Consider the following 23,369-nt stretch of genomic DNA (forward strand, 5'->3'; position numbering starts at 1 on the left):
CATTAGCTTTTCTTGCCGAGCGGAGCCCAAAGCAGTAGCAGTTCGCAATTTGCCAGTCGGCTGCTACCTGAAATTTTTATTATTCGGGTTTCAGACCTGAAGTCTTCTAAATCGAAGTACCCAGTTGGGGATTCTTTTTTTGTGCTCTAACCGATGTCAGAAAAAGTTAATAATTGTCTTGCCTGTGGAAAGCAAATACCTCACAGAGATTTTCATTCTTACTGCGTCACCTGTTTAGGCCCAGACCACGATGTTCCTCGCTGTCAGTTTTTGCCCTGTTCAACTCCCGAAACATTAGTCATCGGGCTGTCTTTGTCACTAAATTCTTTCACTCTCGTTTTCCGTATTCCGAAATGGCTTCGAGAAGCCTTCCGGCTACCGATCTTCTGAAAAAACATAACGATAAAGACAGAGACAGGCCTCCGAGGTCCAAAACTGCCGACGACCCTTCCATTAAGCTAGTTGCCAGTCCACTGGTACACAGTGAGGTGCTTTTGCAGCCCCTGATACCCGCTTCTACAGATTCGCAGGCCTCTACTAAGACCCATTCGGAGTCCAGTATGCCTCGAGATGCTTCTTCAACTATGGAACCTGTGGATGTTTCTACCTTGGATGGGTCCGGAGCCACTTGCAGGCACCGGCTTCTGAGGGTGTATTCAGACCTTCCGATGTTCGCATTAAACCAACTACTTCGTTTCAGACTAAAACTACTGAAATTCTCAGGCCCAGAGTTCGCACTACGCTTAAGAAACCAACGACCATAGCTCATTCTCAAGCTCCCATGCCACAGAAACAAATGCTTAGAGTGGCTGAAGACCTTATTACTTTAATTAGGGGAAGCCAACCTTCCCCCTCTAAAAGATAAAGAATTTGTTTTCCTTCTGATTCTTCAGATCACGAGTCCGATGACTCTGACCCCTCTGATTACCAAGACATACCCTTATCTACCTATGAGGATTCTGATGCAGAGAATTCCATTCCCTCTGCCTCCCCACCAGAGGATTTTTCTTTCGGTGAAACCCTGCATACCCTCATTTTCACTGGTAGTGCCAGGACTACCCACAGTCCAAAAAGAGACTTAGGGAATTTTTAAACTTGCGTCAGCACAGGCCTCTAGCTATCCCTCCTGTTCTGGAAATTGTAGATGATGTCTTCATGGAATCCAGTCTTACCCCTGATACTTTGCCACCAGCTCCTAGAAAACTTGACCGGTATTAGAGTACCTGACTCTCTCAAATTTCTATTTAAGAATCCTACTGCGGATCCAGAGACCATTTCCCAGGGACCCAAAAGAATTAAGGCTAATACAGTCAAAAACCCTACCCCTTCGGACAGGGATTCTAGGGCTTTAGACAGATGGGGGGGAGAAGGTATACACCTCTGCTACTCTTGCCATCAGGGCTTTAAATTGCCAGTTTCACATGTTGAAGTACCAGCAACATATTATGGAACCAATTAAAAAAAATGATGTTGATTCCTGATTGTACAGAAGATTTACAAGAGTTAATGCATTCTGCAAACCAAGTTGGAAAACATAATTTGCAGTGTGGTTTTGATGCTTTAGAAGCATCTTGCAGGGCTGCTGTCACTGGGTCTGTTCTTAGAAGGCATGCTTTGCTAAAGGAACAAATCTTGCCAGACCATGTCAAAGCAAAATTACTAGATGATGAATTAAACCAAGAATGTTTGTTTGCCACTAAAGCAGAAGAAGTTCTTAAAAAGATGGAGGAAATAGCTAAATCTATGCAAACTGTTAAAGATTTCCTACAGGTACCGCCATCTAGATTCAGTAGGCATTGGCCTTCAAAAAACTGGTCCTTTCCAGTCCCTCCAAGACCTTCTCAGTCCAAACCCAGGGGCAGCAAACCACCAAGACTACAGTCTCAGGGTATGCACAGATGTAAACAATGGAGTTTCCCCCACCTCAAAAACAGGGAGTGGTAAGCCACCCTCCTATGGAAAAAGTTCACAATGACTTGTCCTTCATCCTTTCCAACCTTGCCCAAGTACCTGCACCCCTAGGAGGAAAACTCGGCCTGCATGCAAAAAACTGGGAGTACATTACCCAGCACAGATGGGTCTTAAACATTGTATCCCAGGAATACAGATTCTACTTCCACTCATTGCAAATACCAAGCAGATTGCCAGACCTCCCCCCAAACCAGTGGGAAGAGGCCCAAAACCAAATACTTTCTCTTCTCAGTATCAAGTCTGTTCAACCTGTTCCAACAGAGCAAAGGGGACAAGGTTTCTACTCCAGACCGTTTCTGATGCCCAGAAAAGAAAATCTTTGGTGCCCTATCCTGGATCTGTCAATTCTCAACACCTTCCCGGTGGTTCCAAAATTCAAAATACTTACTTTCCAACATCTGCTTCCTATGCTAGCCAAGGACTCCTGGCTGGTCACCCTAGACTTAAAATAAGCTTATCTGCACATCCCCATAAAGGGAATCTTGCAGGAAATATCTATGCTTCAGAGCAGGCTCTATGCACTATTAGTTCTCTGCACTTCCCTTTGGCTTATCTGCTGCGTCCAGGGTAAGTTGTGTTCAAGCTTGCTCCCAGGAATACAATTTTTTGGCTGGGTACCAGATGTGATTTCTTTTCGTTGATGGTATACCCCAGAGAAGTCAGAAGTCTGTACAAATGTCAGGTGCTGAAGTAGCAATTCCTGACTGTCTGCCTGAAATCAGGCATTCCTACCTCAAAAAAAAAACAGTTTTTGTCAACCTACAACTAACAAACCACAATAACCCAAAATCTGCAAGAAAATACCTGCAAAGTTGCCCTTCTCTTGGCCTTCTTGCATCTTCGCATTCCAACTGTTGCTGATGCAAACTGAAACTTCGGAAACTTCGCTGGTGTGGTGTGTGTCATTCTCAGGACCTGGAAACAATGATTCATATCCTTCCTGATCCTCTGCCAGAGCAGAGAGTCCTGAGGTGGAGTCCGAGTCCTGCTACCACTCACTCAACTCAACTTTCCCCACCCAAACTGACAACCTGACACCCATCAGACAGATGCATGCATGCTCACATCACATAAGGCAAATGCATTCAAGGCGAATGGATCCCAAGACAAGTGCACCTGCATATAAATCAAAAAGAAATGTTAGCTGTCATCCTTGAGGCCAATAGGCCTAGTACTAGGAAATTTCTCCCACTCCAGCCTGGGACCTGAAGTTTCTACTACAGAAGCTCACCCTTCCTCCCTTGAGCCTGCTGCTCCAGCAGAGTTAAAATTCCTCTCTTGGAAAACGGCCTTAATTCTAGCCATCACTTCAGCAAGAAGAGTGTCTGAGCTGCAGACCCTTATGGCTGTGGAACCCTTCATTATCTTCCATGCGGACAGGGTTTCCCTCAGGACTAACCCATCATTTATGACCAAGGTGGTATCCAGTGTGGCTTTAAACCAACCCATCCATTTACCAACCTTTTTCCCTAATCCTCAGAATAAAGGGGAAAGGATCCTGCACTCCTTGGACGTGCACAGGCAGCTTAGGTTCTACCTTGACAGAACTAAACCTTTCAGAAAATATGACCAGCTGCTAGTCAGCTTTGCTACAGGGGCAGAGGGCAAGACCATTTCAAAGCAATCCATCTACAAGTGGATGGCGCACTGCATCCATTTCTGCTACAAACACCATGGAAAACCTACCCCACAGAGGATCAGAACCCATTCCACTAGGGCTACCTCAACCTCTACAGCATTTCTCAGGGGAGTTCCTACCAGAGACATCCTGGAGTTCTGTACACACCTTCACCAAGCATTACCATTTGCCTTTCTTTTCTAAATCCAGAGCTGGATTTGCTCCAGCAGTCTTACAAGGCCTGCTAGCCAGCCCTAATAATTGTTGACTGCCTCCACCCTTCCTTAACTTTGGTAATCTACCCAAGTGTGATTACTGCAACAGTGAACCACAAAGAACAAAGTACAGTTGTGCACACTTAACCATAAATGTAGATGTTTGAGTGTATTCACTGTTGCAGTCCTGGTTACCCTCCCTCCAGCCCCCTGACTTTTCTTTACTTTCTACCTATCCTCTTTTTTTGGCCATATCTTGTGGCAATGGTATTTACTTTTTACTGGAGGTAATCCACACCATGTAATTGCTTCCTATTTTGTGGGCTCCTGATATCTAAGGCAAGAAAAGCTGATGTAATGGCGTCGGCTACATGTTTTATACCCCTGATGACCTGACATCATGGAAGAAGCGATAGCATCCACCACAGAAATCCCAAGACTCTGGTATTCGGGCCGACTGAGGGCCACCTGCAGGCAGATAACCCAAAGTATGATTACTGCAGCAGTGAATACACTCGAACATCTACATTTATGGTAAGTGTACACAACTGTACTTTGTAGATCACAGATGGCATAATCAGATGTACAGAATTATAGCATTTTATGCCTATGTTACATGTAAAGAAAGGGAAAAATCTATTTCAAAAGATTTTGTCTTGTGTAGTAATTAATGTGACTAATGTTAACAGGACATTTTACTTGTGATTTGAGGGGAAAGAAGAGAGAAGACAGTTTTGAAGTTATAAGGCTTGGGAATCATTTGTGGACATATTGTTGAAGTATATGGGATGGAAATAGATTATTATCACAAGGTTTAAATATAGCTAAGGAAGAGGCACTTCAGGCTTTTCAGATCACTCAGTCATATGGATAGAATATACAAGAAAATAAGGAGTATATCAGATTGAGAAAAGGAATAAAAAGAATAAATGAGAAATTATGGGATGAAAATGGAAGAAAAATAAGTATGCATTTATGAAAATGTCACATTTCCACAAGTGTGTGTTAGAAAAACTGGTCTGAATGGTGGACAGATTTGAAGAAAAATAAAATATATTTTTTAGAAAGGCAGTGGAAAACACAATTATAAAACAGTGTGTATGGATGCTTTAAAGGATTTGAAAGAAATAATACAAAATATGTGATGGAATGGAGACTTTATGAAAAGAATTGAGAAAATTAAAGAATTTTTTATTTAAGCAAAGATATTCTTTACAAGTTAAAAAGAGGAGATATCAGCTTATTTGAGTAGCGTATGTAATGAGAATATGTGTATAATGAGAAAAGTGAAAGATGGTAGAGGATAGTTAAGATAATCTCAAGACCAAGTTATGAATATCATAATTATATAAAGAAAATGTTTCAAGATAGAAAGTACAAAAAATAGCATGTTAAATTGACAGCACAGGACAATAAGGAACTGGAAAATGAGATTTCTTTATATGAATTAGATAAGGTACTTAAATTAATTTACCGTCAGTTTAAGAATCAGAGGTAATAAGATACCAGTTTAAGAATTTTATGGATTAGCAGAAAAATACTTCTTAAAAATTATGAATAAGTAGTTAAGTTTTTATGTATAAAGATTTATGCAGTGGTATACTTAAATTTGTATGGAAATGGAAGATACAAGCAAAATTGAAAATTGAACAATATAGATTATAAGATTTTAATGAAAATTCAGAAGAGAATGGAAAGTAAAATGAAAAGTATTGTGGCCTACAGCATATATAGTTTAAATTGAAAAGGGTGTCAGGAATTATTATTCATAGTAAGGGAAATTGTGGATAATATAAACAGTACTGATGAGACCAAGCTTATGATAGATTTAAATAAAGCTTTTGATACAGTACAACAAGAACTTTTGTGGACAGTAATGGAAGACTATGACATTAGTAAGAAAATTAAGAATGTATGTTCTGCGTATGATAAACCTAAAGTAAGAATTTTAGTGAATGGGTGGTTAAGCAAAGAAATCGATAAACGAATGACCTACGTCAGGGATGTCCTGTGAGTATTATATTTGTATTAATTATAAATCTGTTATTCAGAGATGTAAATTTGCACGAGAGTTGCTACTTGTATTACTAATAAATGGATATAAACAGTCATGTTTACTTAAATAAATGATATATAGATTAAGAAAAACAAGTCTGGATGAAAGAAGTTTTAATTTGTATACATCGGTGTTTAAATATAATAGACGCAGGATGGCACAGTGGTGCAACAGTTGCGTTGTCTCACAAGAGGTTCTCGGGTTTGATTCTTGGCTGGGGTGCCTTCTGTGTGGAGTCTGTATACCTCCCCCTTTTCGTGTGGGTTTTCTCCGGGTGCTCCAGTTTCCTCCTGCATTTCAAAGACATGTCTGGAGCATTTTTCCCCAGCCTCTGCTGAAAATTGGCTTAGTTCCAAGTTGGACTTTCCTGGTAAAATAAATGTTGAATAAGTAAATAAATAGGCGAGACTTTAAATAAATAAAGGACTTGGTGATATAGTAAAGACAGAGATTTCTGTCTCTGAGAGAGGTACTCCTAAGCTAGGAATAAGATTTGGGGGTCAAATGTAATTGAGGAACAATGGAATGGTGAGATACTAGATGAAATAAAGGAGCTTTGCTGTTTTAGGAAAGCATACATGGTGTTGTTTAATAAAAGGATTTATTTAATACAGTTATACTGGGAAAGATTTCATATACAGCTAGAGTGTATATGTTGACAATAATCTATGAAAAAGAAAATGCTACAAATATTTTTTTCTTTTATAAGGGGTTCAAGATTGAATCCGCTGAGGAGAGGAGTACTGTACGTGGATAAGAAAGATGGAGGTTTAGGATTAATGAACCCAATTGTTTATGCTGTTGCTTTGAATTTATATAAAGTTTTGTTTTGGATAAATGATAAAAATGAAAATTTAGTTGTAGATTTACTAAAGTACAAATATAAGCTGCATTGGGATATGTTAGAAAATTAAAAGGAGGAAAAGTATGTTTAAGTGAAGTAATGAGATGTTATAAAGAGAAAAAAAAATATTTTACAGAAAATAAAAATTGATGAAATAGAAAATGAGATGAAAGTATGGTATAAAAATGTCACATAATACCATTATGTTAATCCTTGGGCTGAGTTAGCGAATGAAAAAGCTAAAGCTATAAACATGCGAAAAGCATGGTGTAATAAGCAAGTAGAATGTCAAGATTTGTTATGGAGATAAGTGCTTAATAAATTACCAGTAAAGGGAAATATGCCATATAAAATCAGTGAAAAGGTTTGTGTTTGTGTTTGTGTGTGTGTGTGTGTATATGTACATATTGTGCTAGAGAAGAAACTACAGAAGACTTCAGTGATGGCTTGCACACTGAGTAGCAGCTTGTTTCTAGCTCTCTCCCAGTGTGAAAACAGAAACTCAGCAGAGAAGGCCAGTAGACTTGTGTTTCTAGGGGAAATTTCAGTAACTGGCTAGTAAGTACACTGCCTAGATGCCAGGAATCAAGAAATGCAGAAGACCTGGAAAAAAAATCAGCTACAAAAAGCGAGGAAGAAACACTGCCAGGGCAGAGTTCTGCAGCTGTTCAGCAAAAAGTAATGCAATCTTCAGTCATGACTTTCAATAACCTAAGGAAGATGCAAGACAGCTGCATACGGACTAGTTTAAAATAAACATAACACTGGTAGAGTATATCAACACAAACAACAAAAGGCTGGAACAAATGGAAGAAGCTTTAAACAGATATTCAGATGAGATGATAAAGCTACAAAAATCAGAGGTTGAAATGAAGAAAAGGCTGCCTGAATATGAGACTGCTCAGGAAGAGTTGTTTCAAAAAATAATAGAATTAGAGGGCAGAACACAGAGAAAACCTGAGATTTTCAGCTATACCTGAGTAGCTGGAAGGAACAGACTACATGAATTTTATGAAAGCACAAGTAAGCAAATGGACTGATATTCCACAGCAGGAACTGTTTGTTGATTCGGCACATTATGTGTGTGCTCCAAACCTCGCCATAAGAAAGCAACCTAGTTCAGTAATAGTAGGGATGCAATCCTACCAGCAGCAGGAGTTGATTCTATCAAAACTGTGGAAGAAGGTCAAAATACTAAAAGTGGGAGATAGCAGAGTGTTTGTGGAGAATGATTATTCATTGTACACCAGGCAAAAGAGAAGTAAATGCATTTCACTATTCAGAAAATGTTAAGATGCAGGTGTGAGATTCTAACTGCTGTATCTAGCTGTCTTCGAGATATTCTTCCCTGGAGGGACAAAATCATTTTTGATGAAATGCATGCTAAGGAGGAAATACAAAAGTCTATCCAACAAAAACTGAGCTGTAAAACAGAAGGAGATTCTGCTTATTGTTCTTCTGGTAATAAGGACACACAGAGACTGCACCTGTGAAACCTTTTCCAGTATTTCAGTGGAAAATGTTGGAGAGAAGGGAGCATGAGAGTTGACTAGAAGAGTAAAATGTATGTTATAAATGAAGCAGAGACAGGATTTGGGTGATGGAGAAGAGCAGTAATAAAATCAGTAACTTAATGTGAGATTACAGTGCAATTACTTTTATATTTGTGGCATATGACAAAACAAGAAAATCTGGAAATGTTGGACTTTTTCAAAATTTGTTAGGTGTGTGGGGGCCTGTAAAGTATATGCCATACTTCGTCATTAATGTTCAGAAAAATGATTTGGGGAGGGGAAGAGGGGCGAACGCTAACTGTAAGTAAAGAAAACACTTTCTTTTCTTTCGTATTGTATTTGTGGTGCATGGTTTTCTTGCATGCTATTTTTAAGTGTAATGGTGATTGTAAACCGGTGTTTTTCTTTTTCTCTTCCCTTTTTTTCTTGTACAATTTTGAGAAATACAGGCAACGCAATGATCAAAAAACAAAAAGGGGAGGCTGGTTAAAAAGGCATGCCAAACTTCAAATTAATGTGCTTTTTTTCATTCTTGCACGGGGAAGTGACTGATTAAGGACCATTGTTTTAAGAGAGAGAGCAAGTAAATGATAATATTGAATAATACAAGGCTTTTTTCTAGCAGTTGCATGGAAGTATACTACGCATTTTTGCAGCTGGTCTTCATGTCTACATGGAGACAATCTGATAATGAAAAACGAGACTGTATGGTGGAAGGGGTTTGGCAGAGGGGAAAACGGAGAAATTGGCTATATCATAATGTTCTCTGAAAACAATCAGGGGTTTTCGCAGGTATGACAGCTTTAAAAATACTGCAAAACCAATTAGACCTAAAGTAAAGTTTTCTCAGTTTAAAATGCATGGGGATATTAATATAAACAGGTGTTTTTTTTTTCTTTTTCACCCTTCTTTCATTTTCTTTATTCATTTTTAAGAAATGTAGACGCTGTAATGAAAAAAAAAAAAAAGAAAAAGGAGGAGGGGAAGAGATGGGGGTAAGAGAAGAAGGGTCTGATTAAGAGTGCGTGATAGAAGAAAAATCGGTGTGCTTTTTCCTTTGCTTGTGACTGGGTTAAAACCCTAGGAGTTATCCAGTAACACGTTTATTGCAAAGCATGTAAATGAAAAAGAATATTGAATATGGGAAGGCTTTTTTTCTGATAAACAAGGTACCCTTAGTTTTGTGTCTGGTTTGCATGTCACAAGAAGACAATTTGATAAAAAGAGAAATGGCTTGGAGAAAGTGCTTACTGAAAGCATTCATGTGTTTTCTCAACTGGGAAAGCTATAAAGGTATACAATCCAATAGCACTTACTAGTAGTACAGGCTGTACCATGCATCTTAGCATGATTAACCTTTCTTTTTGTTTAACTTTAGCCTGTCTGTGTGCTATAAACTTAGAATGCATGTTCTTATTAGGAAGCAAAAACTTCAATATTTGAGGATATACATTGTTTTGTGTGTTAAGTTAATAGGTTTTAGGAGGGTTTTGGAGGGGGTTGTTCTGTTTGAGGGCTTTCAAAAAACAAAAAGTTATGCAACATGTGGGATAGGCTCAAATGGATACAACAATGGAATAATAAAAAAATATCCTCCGCTCTCTTCCTGGACCTATCGAAAGCCTTCGATATGGTAAACCATCAGTTACTTCTATATAATTTAAAAACCCTGTATCTAGATACTTCAGCCCTTGACTGGTTTCAAGCTTACCTCACTGGGAGACAACAAGCAGTAATGTGGCAAATCAAGCTCTCCTGCCTACTACCAAATACCATAGGAGTTCCTCAAGGTTCCATATTAGGACCTCTCCTCTTTTCAGTCTTCATAAACGACATCTAAACAGTCATCCCTGAAGCCACCTGCATTCAGTATGCAGATGACTCGACTATAATATGTTCCAATGCCTCTCTTGCAAATCTACTAACTACCACCCAACATAGCTTCACCAAAGTCGAAAACTGGCTTGCCAACCATCTCCTGATCTTAAATCCAAACAAAACCAAGTTACTTCTCTTCTACCCAACCAATAGATCTCCGACTGAAAACTTCACTATAAAATCCAATAATGGGACCATCATCTCCCCAGACACCTATACAAAGCTATTAGGAGTAAACATTGACAATAAACTCAGATTTGATATACATATCAACCAAGCCATTAAGTCAGTCAACAAGAAACTTGGGACCCTATATAGAATTAAAGCCTTCCTTACCCCGAATGCCAGGGCAGCCACAGCCCAATCACACCTTCTCTCTACCCTACTATGTGCCTCTCCTGTCCTCACTCACCTTAACAAATCTGATCTGGCCAAGCTCTCATCCTGCTATAATCACATTGCCAGGTTCGTTACAGGCCTACCCTACAGAACACACCACTGTACTAACCTGAAAAAGCTTGGATGGATAGAATTCCCACACGTTCTTCACCAGTCCCAACTCATAGAGGCCTTCAAAATCCTTAAACAACCTGAGAATACCCCAGCACTAAAAAACTTAATGACTCCCTACTCCAAATCTAAGCTGCCTTCGCTCAGCAAACAGACTCCTTGTCCAAACAACTAAATCTCTCAACCTAGGTGGTGACGCGCTATTTGCCAACACCACTGGTAAAATGTGGAACTCTCTCCCAAATAACATCACGCTTGCAACTTCTCTAAGTCAATTCAAAAATAGTCTAAAACTCCACTTCAAGTCACACTGGCTATGTCCTTGCTCAAACCCAGACTAGCTCTGTGCCATTAACTAAAACATAAACAACTAGCTAAGATGATAAGTACTTTGTATACTGTGATAAAGATATATGTATCCTGTCTAACTCTATGTCATTATACTGCCTACCGTCCTTGCTAATATGTTATTAATGTTACATTTGTAGTAATCTCAGAAATAGTAATGGCAGTCTTGTACTTGTATGTAAATAGCCTATGTTTTTGTTAAGTTCTTTCAGCTCATTTACTGTACCTAATTATCAATGTAACTCTGTTGGAGCTTTTCTCCCCGGGCCTCCGCTGAAAAAGGACATGTATCTAGTCGGACCATCCTGGTTAACAAATGTAAAATAAATAAATAAATAAACAAGAAACAACTGTATAAAAGACCAACTTGCAGAACACTATGTACATGTTATATCAAATTTGGAACTAGACATTTAACAAAAAAGCAGTTATACGTAAGAGGTGGTGGTAATAACTATATAAGAAAATGATGCTTTCTGTAATGTCTTTCAATCTGGATGGTCTTACAGCTAAACATAAAAAGAAAGAGTAGTAAATTATATTTAAACTGTAGAGTGCAAATAGCTATGCTACAGGAGACACACCTGGAAAGAATTGAACATGTGAATTTGATAAAGAAAGGTTTTCAGGGTAGTTATTCAGCAGACTGCTCTAATGAAAGTTAAGAAAATTTGGGAGAAATCAGCTTTCAGCAAGGAATATTACTTATAGGTGGAGACTGTAATTTGTTTTGCAACAGTGAAGACATGTCTAGGAGGGCCTAGAAGGAAAAATATAACAAAGGAGGGTAGATTTTTGAAGAAATTTATGAAAATGTTTGGCATGGAAGATTCAGTACTAGGAGTTTGGAGTAAATTTACATATTACTCACAAAGATACAAAAACTCGGCTAGGGTAGATAGATTTTAAATCTCACGGGAACATGTTCAGCTGAATTGAAGGTCTTGACACACACCCAGTAAAACTGTTTCAGATCATGTGCCAATAATAGCTAAAATAAAAATGTAAGGTAATGAAATAAAAATGAGACATTGGCGCTTACCCACCTATCGGTTGAAAAGAGAGGAATACAAGGAATGGGTTTTGGAATTAATTCAGGAACTACTAGAGAAGATGATATTTTTTTCTGAATCATAGCTAGGGAGTGGGGTAAAGTTAAGGTGGAGTTTAAAACTAGGGTGGAAATAAAAAAAAAAAAAAAAGGGGAGATGTGTTTAAATAGTAACAAGAATTATTTAGAGGGATTGACAAATGTTAAAGTATTGCAAATTAGGGGTTATCTCTCAGAACAAGAAAAGGAGCAACTGCAGAATGCTAAACAAAAAATAAGGGATTACTTTAACAATATTCATGCATTTAGAAAGATTGCTGTTAAGCAATTGTTTTTGGTAATAATTCTAGAGCACAGAAACTTTTAGCACAACAGCTCAGGCAACAGAAAGTAGAAAGGGCTGTCAAAAAGCTTAGGGAGCCTTTAACAAGGAAGATAAGAGACCCTGTAGAAGTATTAGAAATATTTTGGAAATTTTATGAAAGTTTGTATAAAGCAGAGATATGGAAATCAACAAAAGGTATAAATGGAAATGTTTATGGCAGACTCAAGTATGCCCAGGTTAGAGGTAGATGAGGCTCAATTACTAAAAGGATAGGAAGGGATGAGATAAAAATGACCACATATAACCAAATCTAACAGAATGGCAAAAATGATTCCAAAATTAATAGATGTGTGGTTTTGTGGAGAGGAGGCAAACATTTGACAATATTAACAGAACATCGATGATCCAGAGGAAAGCAGAATGTAAGAAAATACCACTTTTGTTGGTGAGTCTTGATGGAGAGAAAGCATTTGACAGTGTAGACTGGGAGTTCATGAGCAGGGCAATGAAAGCACTTGTTTTCCCTGATACAATTATAAGGTTGATTAGAATAATATATGAGAGATCTGAGGTGCTAATTAAGGTGGGTGGGGTCCTTAACGATAATTTCTGCATGAGTAGAGGAACCAGGCAGGGTTGTTTGCCTTCCCCTTTGCTGATTGGCAAAGAAAATAAGGGATTCAGAAATTCAAGGATATAGTTGGTATGGTAGTCAGGAAAAGCTGGCTCTATGTGCAGATGATATTATTTTATATGGCCATTACAGTGTTATGGAACATTTATTTTAAGACAGTTTCAGATCTTCTCCAGATACAACATGAATGAAGCTAAAATGAAGGCAATAGCAGTAAATTATGTACCCACACATGAATTGGTCCAACAATATCCATATTTATGGGAACATGATAAAATGAAGTATTTAGGAATATGAATTAGAAACTATTCTGTTGTGACAGCTAAGGATATGTGGGAAGAGACTAAATAGAAGATAATACAAAAATTAAGAAACTGGCAGCTTTGTTATGTGGATATGGATACTAAGATACAAGCCATTAAAATGTTTTAGTCCCTTTAGTCTTATACACAGGTCAGGCATATTTTTATCAACCAGAGGAGAAGTGGTGGATAGCAATTAAAGAGTTGAAAGATTTTATCTGTGAAGGGAAGACAACAAGGGTCAAGTGGAATAAGCTACATTCTTCCAACAGAACAATGCAGGCTATAATTACTCAATTTGAGAGGGTATTTTACAACAACACATTTAAGGCTCTTGTACATAGCTCAAGCTGAAGATTATAATTCAAAGTGGAAAGGAATGAAGCTGATACAAGGAGGAAGCTCAATAAATAAAGAGAGATTGGGATTTTGGATGCAGACTCTTGAGGACAACATAAATCATACATAGTATTATATTCATAAAATAGCAGTGAGTATTCTAAGAAACAAACCAGCACAAGAATGGAGAAAATAGATTTTGCCAATATGGATGACTGTGGTCAGGAATACAGGTAATAGGCAAGAGGGGGCTGGAATTTATTGGAGAAAACTGGAAAAGGAACCAAAGTATTGGTAACCACTAGAAAGGGAACAGTAATAGAATGGGAAGAGGCCAAGAATTTATTTGGACTGCAGGTTAGAGATTGCCTTCACTGTCAAGGACTGATACTGGAGTATAGGCAGAGGGAAAGAAATAGGGGACTCCTGAATGAAAGACCAGCACTGGTAGCATTTTAATAGAATCTAGAACAAAAGCTGGCATTAAAAAAGGAATAATTAGTAAAGCATATAAAATATTGCATGATTATAAGAATCAATCAGAGGAGCATAGAAAGGATTGGGAAAAGAGACTGGATAAGCAATTCACAAAGACACAGTGGGAGGATATAGGTATATCTTTTAAATATGCAATAAAGTCTAGAAGAGTTAGAATCTTTGCCTGGAAGTGTTTACATAGGTATTGTTATACCCCAAGTAGACTCCAAAGAATTTTTCCTGAGGTGGATAGCAAGTGTTGGAGCTGTGACAGACAAGAAAGAGGCGATTGGGAACATATTTTTTGGGATTCCCTGCAGACCGCTCTTTCGGAGATGCTGGGTGAGCAGATTGGATTGACTTGGTCGATGATTTTTTTTGAGTTATGATACAGAATCAGAATTGCCTAGACATAGTAAAACCTTTGCTGAGTCTAATTATGATGGCTGCCAAAAAGCAATTACTAGAAAATGGAAATCAAAGTCTAGACCAACTTTACTAGAAGTAGTGAATATAGTAACAGAGATAAAACAACTGGAACTGGGATCTTTAGAAAAAGAAGGGAGCAAAGTATATAGGAAAAAAATGGGAATTGGGGAACGATGTATGCAGAGCAGGAACAAGGTGTAAAAGACAGATATAATACTTAAATGACAATGACTGAATAGATTGTGTTGTATAATGTATGCAACTACAGTTGTTTCAGTGGTGTCTGTAATGTATACTGTTTGCAACTAAAGTGGTATCATGTTTGTTTTTCATTTGTGTAAATGTAATATTGCCTATGTCGTGTGAAGATTTAATTAAGATGTTTGTTGGGGAAAAAAAAGAAACTACAGAACATGTTTTACAATGTGTAAGGATTGCAGAATTGTGGGAGAAATTGTGTAAAGGATTTTTTTTTAGGAAATACAAAGGAGGTAAATGAAATAAATATGGATAAGATTGTGTAAATATTATAGTCATAAAAATAAAGAATATTTTACTAAAAGAGGTAAACAATTGTTTTATGTTGTATGGACAATTTGGAATGAAAGGCTAAATGAAATCATATTTAATGGTAAAGGGAAACTAGCAGTAATAAGGAAAATGAAATGGTAGCTCTGGAAAAAAGAGTGGGGGCTCAAATATGATTATAAAGGTAGAACTATAACATAATAATGAAAAGATGTCTGTGATTGCATAACAGTAACGTAAAGGAATGGAAGTTTGTACAATGTGTAAATTTGTAAATATGTAAGATTGTAAATGGTATTGTACATAAGTTTTTTTTTTTTTTTTAAATAAAGAACCCCTACTCTTGTTGCTTGGTGTTGTGGGATCTTTTACATCCACTTGAGCTACCACCAACTCAAGCAGATGGAGCCTTTGTTTAGCATGTCATCTGAAGGATGACACACTCAGAGCAACACCCCCCTTATGCTGCACTGCAGCATCAGCTGTCAGTCTACATGGTATGAGAATAGAACCAGCAGCCTTCTGCACCACGGGTGAGTGTGATATCTGTTGTGCTACTGATATTGCAATGTCTGCAGTGATGGAAGTCCTCAACCCTCTGAATCATCTGAACTTCTTCAAGTGATCACAGAGAATACCACTGGGATGTGGTACATAAAAGAGGGAGGTACTATGACTTTACCCTCTGTGCAGATTAGCCATATTAGCTTGGAATGTAGTAATTCAGGGCAGTAAAACCATGCAGGCTTCTCAGGTTACATCAGAACAAAACTTTGTGACAGACAAGCTGAGCAGGTTGAGGATAGACCCTCAACAATGGAAATTGAACTTGGAGTCTTTAAGAATTTGATACATCTCTGTAGCATTCCGTACATAGATTTGTTTGCCTTCATTTACAACAGACAACTGAAGAAATTCTGCTGCAGGATTCCTTGCAAACAGGCCTGGAAAACACACACCTTTTCATTTTCTTGGACATTAATCCTGTATGCCTTTCCACTGATATCCAGGGTCATTGTGAAGATTCAAAAAAACTCTACAAAAATAATTTTTGTGACTCCATTCTAGCCCAGGCAAAGTGGCTGCCCCTTGTTTAGAAAATGGTCAAACCAAATTGCCATAAACTTCAAAGTATATAGCCCCTGCCATAGCATTCTGCAGGTTCCATGTTGTCCAAATATACCCTTAAATGGACTGGCTTTCTGGATCAATCCATGTCCCTTCACAAAATCTTAGAGGATTTGCAGTTCAGTGCCACTGCCTTTCAAAACCTTGGCGTCGCTCTGAATTTCATCAAGTCCAACATTCTCCCCTCTTACTCTTTTGTGTTCCAAGGTTTCCACTTCAGCACATCCCTCCTGATGGCCTTTCTTCCTTTAGATAAAATGCATGTCCTAACACATTGCTTTCTGTCCCTGACAAATCTTTCTTTGACTTCAGCAAGAGAAATTATTTGAGCACCGGAATACATAAAATCCACCATATAGATGATTCCGTCTGACAGACTGCACATTAAGGAAACAGTAGTAGCTAAAGTATATCTGGTCACAGCACTGCTATCATCTGTCATTATCAATTCCTCTATTGCCATTTATGAAGAAAGAACTTAATTGGTAGAACACTCATTAAAGGACAAACACAGGTGTCCCCTTTCTCATTTCTCATCTGCAAAATGTATCCACCGATGCATAAGACAGGGCCTGGGGTGCCTGTATAAAAGGTTTTGAAGTGCAGAGACATTTGATCAAAAAAGGACAGAAAAGAGCATAAGAATGTAAAATAAATGAAAGTATTGATCCTTGCACTTCAGCCTCTCCACCACCTTTGGTCCCCAGTAAAACTTCAGGTTATGACGGGCAACAACCTTGGTCATGTGGTATATCAGCAAACAGGAAGGCACAAAAATCTTACCTGTTTGGGACATTGCTATTCATCTTTTCCTTTGAACGCTCAACATTCCATCAGAACAAAACAGAATGGCGTATCACTTGAGCAGTTCAGGCGCAGACACAAATAAATGTTGAACAGAGGTCTTTCTACAGACTGTTCACCACTGGGGAAGCCCCAGTGATATTTTCAGTCTGAGCCATCAGCCCAGAACGTTTTGCTCCAGGACTCCCTGCAAGGAAGCCTGGACAGTACTAAAATTTCTATACCAGCCCCTATTTTCCTTTTATTAAAATGTTCCCCCTGACTATTCAGAAGGATAATCCCAAAATTCTCCTGGCAGCCTCCTTTTAGCCCAATCGGCATTGGTTCTACTTTCTTTTTCACTTAGACAAGGGCAGTCACCACACATTACCCGCACACAACAGACTTTTTCCTACAAGAAAAGGGCTTTGTAATTCACCCAAACCTGAAGACTCTGTCTCATGGTTTGGATGATGAACTTCTAATTCCTTTTAAGCACCTTTATTCAGAGGATGCAGTGAAGGAGGCTAGGAAACATGCTTATCAGAAAGTGATGTATTTCAAAATGAATTAGATACTCTGTTTTTAGCCAGAAGAGAGGATTGAATCCTTGTCAAGCAGCGATGCCCTTAGTCCTCAAAAACTGCTCAGCTCGGGAATGACATCTGCTTCTAGTAACCATTTCAGGGTGTCTACCTTTAGAGCCACATCTTTTTTCAGGCTAAGAGGTAAAGCAGTTCTTAAAAGACATCGTCGACATCAGGCATTCCAATGAAATATACTCCTGTTTGGGACCTGAATTATGTTTTTGAGAAATTGACATTGGCACCTTTTGAATCTGCTTCTACTACTTTCTTAAAATGTACAGGGAAAACAGTTCTCTTAACCTTAATCTCTGCTAAAAAGGTCTCAGAGTTACAAGCCCTCTTTTCTGCTCCATCCTTTTTGGTTTTCTATAAGGAAATCAGGTATCCATTAGAACTAATTCATCCTTTGTTTAAATGTTAACTGAAAAGTGTATCTATCAGCCCATTCACCTTCCTGCATTTTTCCTAACCCTCAAAATAATGTAGGAAGGCTTCTTCATTTGTTAGACATGTCCAGGCAATTAAGATTTTATTTGCACAGACCAAACAGATTAGAAATCAAGTGAACTGTTTGTTTATTTTTCCTTTGAGAGTAAAAAGCAAGGTGTCTATCTTAAGCAGACCGTTTCTAGACGGATTTGTCTTGCTATTTCTTTCTGCTACTCCTTCCATGGAAAATCCCTTGAAGGACGTATTAAAGCTCACTCTTCAAAGGCTGCAGCTTCTTCAGGGGCTTTCTTCAAAGGACTTGATTATAAAGCTATTTTAGAGGCATTACTTTGCCTTCCAATCACACCTTTGCCAACCATTAAACAATGAATGCCTTTCCTAGGGCAAGGACTGGCTTTGCTAGAAACATACATCATGGAATACTGGACTGCAGTAATATTTCTCTTATTTCCCTTCCCACTCTGCCTAAAAGCTCTGGGAATCATCCCATCCGTCTGCATTACTGCAGTGGTGGTCTAATGATGAATGTACTACAGTTGCATAAGAACTTACCATAATAGTAGATGTTTGAATAGATCACGGTTTCAGTATATGCATCCTTTGTTTAGCGTGTCATCCTCCTTTCTCTTCTTTTCTTCCTTTAGGCTGAGGTGGAGCCCCTGTTTGCCTGTCCTTCCTTCTATATTTCTGATTACTAGAGTCTATCCTCTTTGTGTTTAGCCTCAGTCTCTACCTGGGTAAGAAAGCTCTGAGAATTTTGGCGCCTGTGCATCCCTTATGTACCAGCATGTAGTCTTTGTGCTTGGGTATAAGGTTGGACATTCAGTATGTGAGGAAAGCACAAATAAGATTTGGAGTACTTACTGAACATATGGTATCTTTGGCAGAATATATCCCATCTGTCAGTGTTCTTGCAAAAGTGATCTGTTTGAACATCTGCAATCATGCAAGTTCACATACACACTACTGTTTCTGTAGTAATCTCTAAGGAGAATAATTTTGAGAGTTGCATGCTGTTGTGTAAAACATCCTGCAGGGTTTTCCACAGTGAAAGAATATCTTTAAAATCTAATTCCTCCTTAATTCATTTATATATTTATTTATATTTATCTTTGATAGCCAGCATAGTCTGACTGAGCAAAATGTCCATTTTCAGTAGGATTTGGATGGAAAATCTCTGCCTTAGAAAAACAGAGTCTGTTTTAGCTAAAGTATCACAAATAGACTTTGCAGATATAGTATGTAGAAGGAAGTCAATTTATGAAAATTTCGTAAATGTTTGAATCAAAATATGCATGTATATTAACAGCAAAACAGTAGAATTATTCAGTGTGCGCAAGTATACTAACCTGCAAAACAATACAACACTAAAGTGTTTATGCAGTCTGTAGAAACTTGGCATAAATGCATAATGTTCTATCAGTAGTAACTTTTAGTCAGTCCTTCCATTTGCTAATGTTTAAACAAAAGTACCAGTATGGAAAAAAAAATGTCTTGTGTATATGTTAGATGTCAACTTTGATAGCTGTTGTATCAGAACTCATAAGTTCAGACACAGTTTTTTTAATCACCTTTATTAACTTAAAACATTTTCACTAATGACATGGATGCACACATAGTTGTAAAAAATAAAACCGCTTTAGATGTTTTTCATTAACTTGATGCACTATACATATATAATAATCCTTCTTATACAAAATCTAAAGACTTTGGTATACTGGCCGGGTGTTGGGCTGTCCTTGGCAGGAGATTCTTAAGGTGAAGAATGCTGCAGCAGTGAAGAGAGACATCTTCTTTTATAGTAGAATTTTGCACAACTGTACATTTCTTTTAACAGTTGTCACTATATAAATTGCTCAAGTCCTACCTTCTCTTAAATTTCATTCCTCCTCCCCCTGCTGAACATTACTGAGCATGTATTGTTCCCACACATTCCATGTCTTTCTATGTAATTTCTCCCTTCTCTTTTCTAAAGATTCCATTTCCAGTCCTTTTATCTTCTTTACCATCCGCGGTGGTGGTGCTGCGGTAGCATTGTCGCCTCACAGTAAGACGTCCTGTTCGATTCTCAGTTAGAGAGTCTTCTGTCTGGAGACACGTGTGAATGGGCGTACCTTCGTTGAAGGTTGTGCGTCAGGGCTGGCAACTAAAAATCAACTGCCAATCATTAGCGGACCGGAGTTCCGCTGTGGCGACCTCTAACCGGGAAAAGCCGAAAGACACAACAACAACCATAATCAGTACTTTAATTATGGTTGGTTTATATTTTTATTTCCATTTTTTAATAATTACTTTTTGGGCAACCAGTAACATTAAACTAATCAAGGCATGACTATATCTAGTCAATTAAGATCTTGTATCCAGCCTCAAAAGAATAGTTTCCTTAGTTAATAAAATTTTCTCCCACAGTGTCTGACAGTAGGAGCCATGCAGATGCCTTGCACTGTTACTTTGCATATTGCCTTTCTGTTCTCTCTTCTTAATCTTTATTAACCTGTTCTAATTCTTATAGCTACCATGCAATATTTTATAGGTCCTACTAATTATCCCTTTTTAACAGCAGCTTCTGTTCTAGACTCAACTAAAATCACTTAGCACTACATTGTCCCTTTCTCTTTGCCTATACTCTTATCAATCCTTGGTAAAGAAGACCGTCTCTAACTTGCATTCCAGACTTCTACTTCAACTCATCCCAGTTTACCTTTCCTTCCATAGTTACATGCTCCTAATACCCTTGGTTCCTTTGATAACATTCTCCATTAAATTCCAGTAAAGCTCCAATAGACCATCTGTCTCCTTCATAAGGTGATAAGTATGTTTGTCTGTTATTGCATATGTAGCTGTATTGCCTTTTCGTGTGGCAAAGTACAGTAGTGTTGTAAGTTAGCAGCATCTTTTTATTTTTGAAATGTTTATGCTGTTGGTATTTTAAAATCTTAACTTGGATTACTGTCCTCACCCTTTACAAAACAACAGAAATTAGAAGCTCAGTCTAGATTAGAATTTGAACAGATTTTACATTGCTGTCCTTCAGGAAATCCCTTAACTGTCCAACTTTCACATGCTGTTTAGGAATCCACTCAGATTATTTACTGTTATAGTGTCCCATCCTGAAGAACATAGCAAAAGGGTGTAGGATACTTACTCTAATATTACAGCTCCATAAAAGTGTCACCAACTGTAAAGCTACCATTATTCCTTCCCTTTAAGGGATTTTATGTGGTTTACTTAGGTTATTCTGAAGTGTTCTTGTTTTTTTTCCCTGGCTTTATTGGATGATGGCATTTGAGATTTCATTTTTGAAGACTGTAAGTCCGTTAAAGAATGGATGTAGGTGCACGACAGTACAGGAATGTATACTTGTGTTATGCGCCTCTGTAGATATCTTCTGAAGTAGACATGAGCAGCATAGCAAAGAATGGCACAGCTGATGAAAATCTAGCTAGACAGAAGATAAGAAAAGATGTTATGATTTACTGTTAGTGATTTCTCCTCAAAGATTTCCTGTTTTAATAAGTTTCTTGCATAATAAAATTTTCATGGTTTGATGTTAGTCATCTATTATGCAAATTGTTTTGCATGAAGTTTCTGATGGAAATTGTATCCCTGCAGAAGATTTATTTTTCTTGGGGGGAGGGGGGGCATTTCTATTGAACCTGCAAGATCAGTTAAATTGCATGTTTTTTCATGAAATGCATTAGTTTATTGACATTAAATCCTTATATATTTTTCGCTGTAAGCTGATTACAATAAAATTAATTTTTGTTCTCCGAATGTTGATTTAAATTTTACTCCTCCATATGCACGCACACACTTTTCAGCCTCCTAATGACTATATATGTAATACATTTTCTGTAAATATTAAAAGTTTTGCAGTTTTACCTTTACAGATATTGGTATGTCAGACTATGTACAGATTAAATGAAATTTGTATATAGCATAGTATGACATTTTTGTGTACTTGTTAACACTGATGATACTAAATATGTTTTAGTACTTATTTATTTTACATTTGTTTACCAGGAAAGTTTGACTGGACACAGATCCTTTTTCAGCAGAGGCCTGAGGAGAAAAGCTCTAGTTACCGCAAATTAGAGTTTAACAAACATGTAAAAGAGACATAGACGTATCAATTACAGGCAATAACATAAGTTAACAAGTATTTAGGCATTACTGCATTGATACCAAATAACAGATACATAATGGTAGAAAATACAATTTTTTAGCTGGAAGGATTCAGATTATACATGGTAATGAGTAGAATACAGTTTAAATGACACTGAAGGCAATTTCAAAGGACAATAATTTGCAAGGGGACTAAGGGATTCCTATCCAGGAGAGTTGCAAGAACATAGCCAGGTGTCTGTTGTGTGACCGAAGGAGCTTTTTAAATTGTAAGATGGAGCTGGTTGAAGTTACTCGGGATGGCACCTTATTCCATATTTTAGGAATATAGTTAGAAAAGAAAGAATTCCCAGCTAAGGTATTTGCTTTGATGGTATCTAGAAGGTGTTGGTTAGTAAAGATGAAAAGTAAATGCTTGTTAGATTTTATTTTATTAGTGTATTTTGTAATGGTCCGTAAGAATAACTGCCACACACTGTTTAACAAATTTAATTAAATGATTAATTCTCAAGGTAAAAAAAAAAATCTGCATAAACTGATGTCTTACTCTATGTACTTTATTTCTTATGACAGGACGTGTATTCTCTGGATTTTGAGGTTGCGTAGGCTTAATCATAAGTTACACTTTTATACATATTTTCACTGGTTGACTCGTTTTTTAGGGTCAAAAGTGTAATTTCCATGTTTACAAATTTTACTTTTGTCAGTCTTTTGCATTCGAATCTGTGATACTAAAATCTTTCCTGGCTCCTGGTAAAATATTTTGATTGAAATGTCTTGCTCTTCCTCAGGGTCAGTCACATAAGATTTCCATGTTTACAAATTTTACTTTTGTCAGTCTTTTGCATTCGAATCTGTGATACTAAAATCTCTCCTGGCTCCTGGTAAAATATTTTGTTTGAAATGTCTTGTTCTTCCTCAGGGTCAGTCACGTAGGATTTCTGTTGAAGTGCTTTCAGTTCAAGATTCTGGCACAATGCCTCTAATTGCAGAGTCTGTGCTGTCCATTGCAGTGGGCTGCCCACGAGTTAGTTGCATCAAGCACCCAAAAGATCCTTTCCAGGTAAGCTGTGTTCACAGTGCCTAGAACTTTTTTATATTGTCTCGGCAAATGTCTAAAGAGGCTTGATTATAGTGGATATTTTTTTCTTTTTTAAAATGTGATTGTTTTCAGGTTTTCTCCTTAATATTTTTGTGGTAATTTTTTTCAGCATTTTATACACTTTGTAGCTGTTCTGGCTTTCTGTAGCTGTGTCT

At 37.7% G+C, this 23,369-nt stretch overlaps 1 protein-coding gene across 1 annotated transcript in view; it reads left to right on the top strand.

Annotated features, from left to right (window-relative positions):
* The window catches only part of KIF13B (kinesin family member 13B), a gene marked incomplete in the record, with an annotated part of 3,953,176 nt that overhangs the window by 2,337,983 nt on the left and 1,591,824 nt on the right, over nucleotides 1-23,369 (top strand). The window contains 1 exon segment of the mRNA XM_044062707.1: nucleotides 23,035-23,175. Coding sequence (XP_043918642.1) covers nucleotides 23,035-23,175 — 141 coding nt within the window.

This window comes from Protopterus annectens, chromosome 2.part1, assembly GCF_019279795.1.
Source record: "Protopterus annectens isolate FY-2018-M chromosome 2.part1, PAN1.0, whole genome shotgun sequence".
Taxonomy (NCBI): Eukaryota; Metazoa; Chordata; order Ceratodontiformes; family Protopteridae; genus Protopterus; species Protopterus annectens.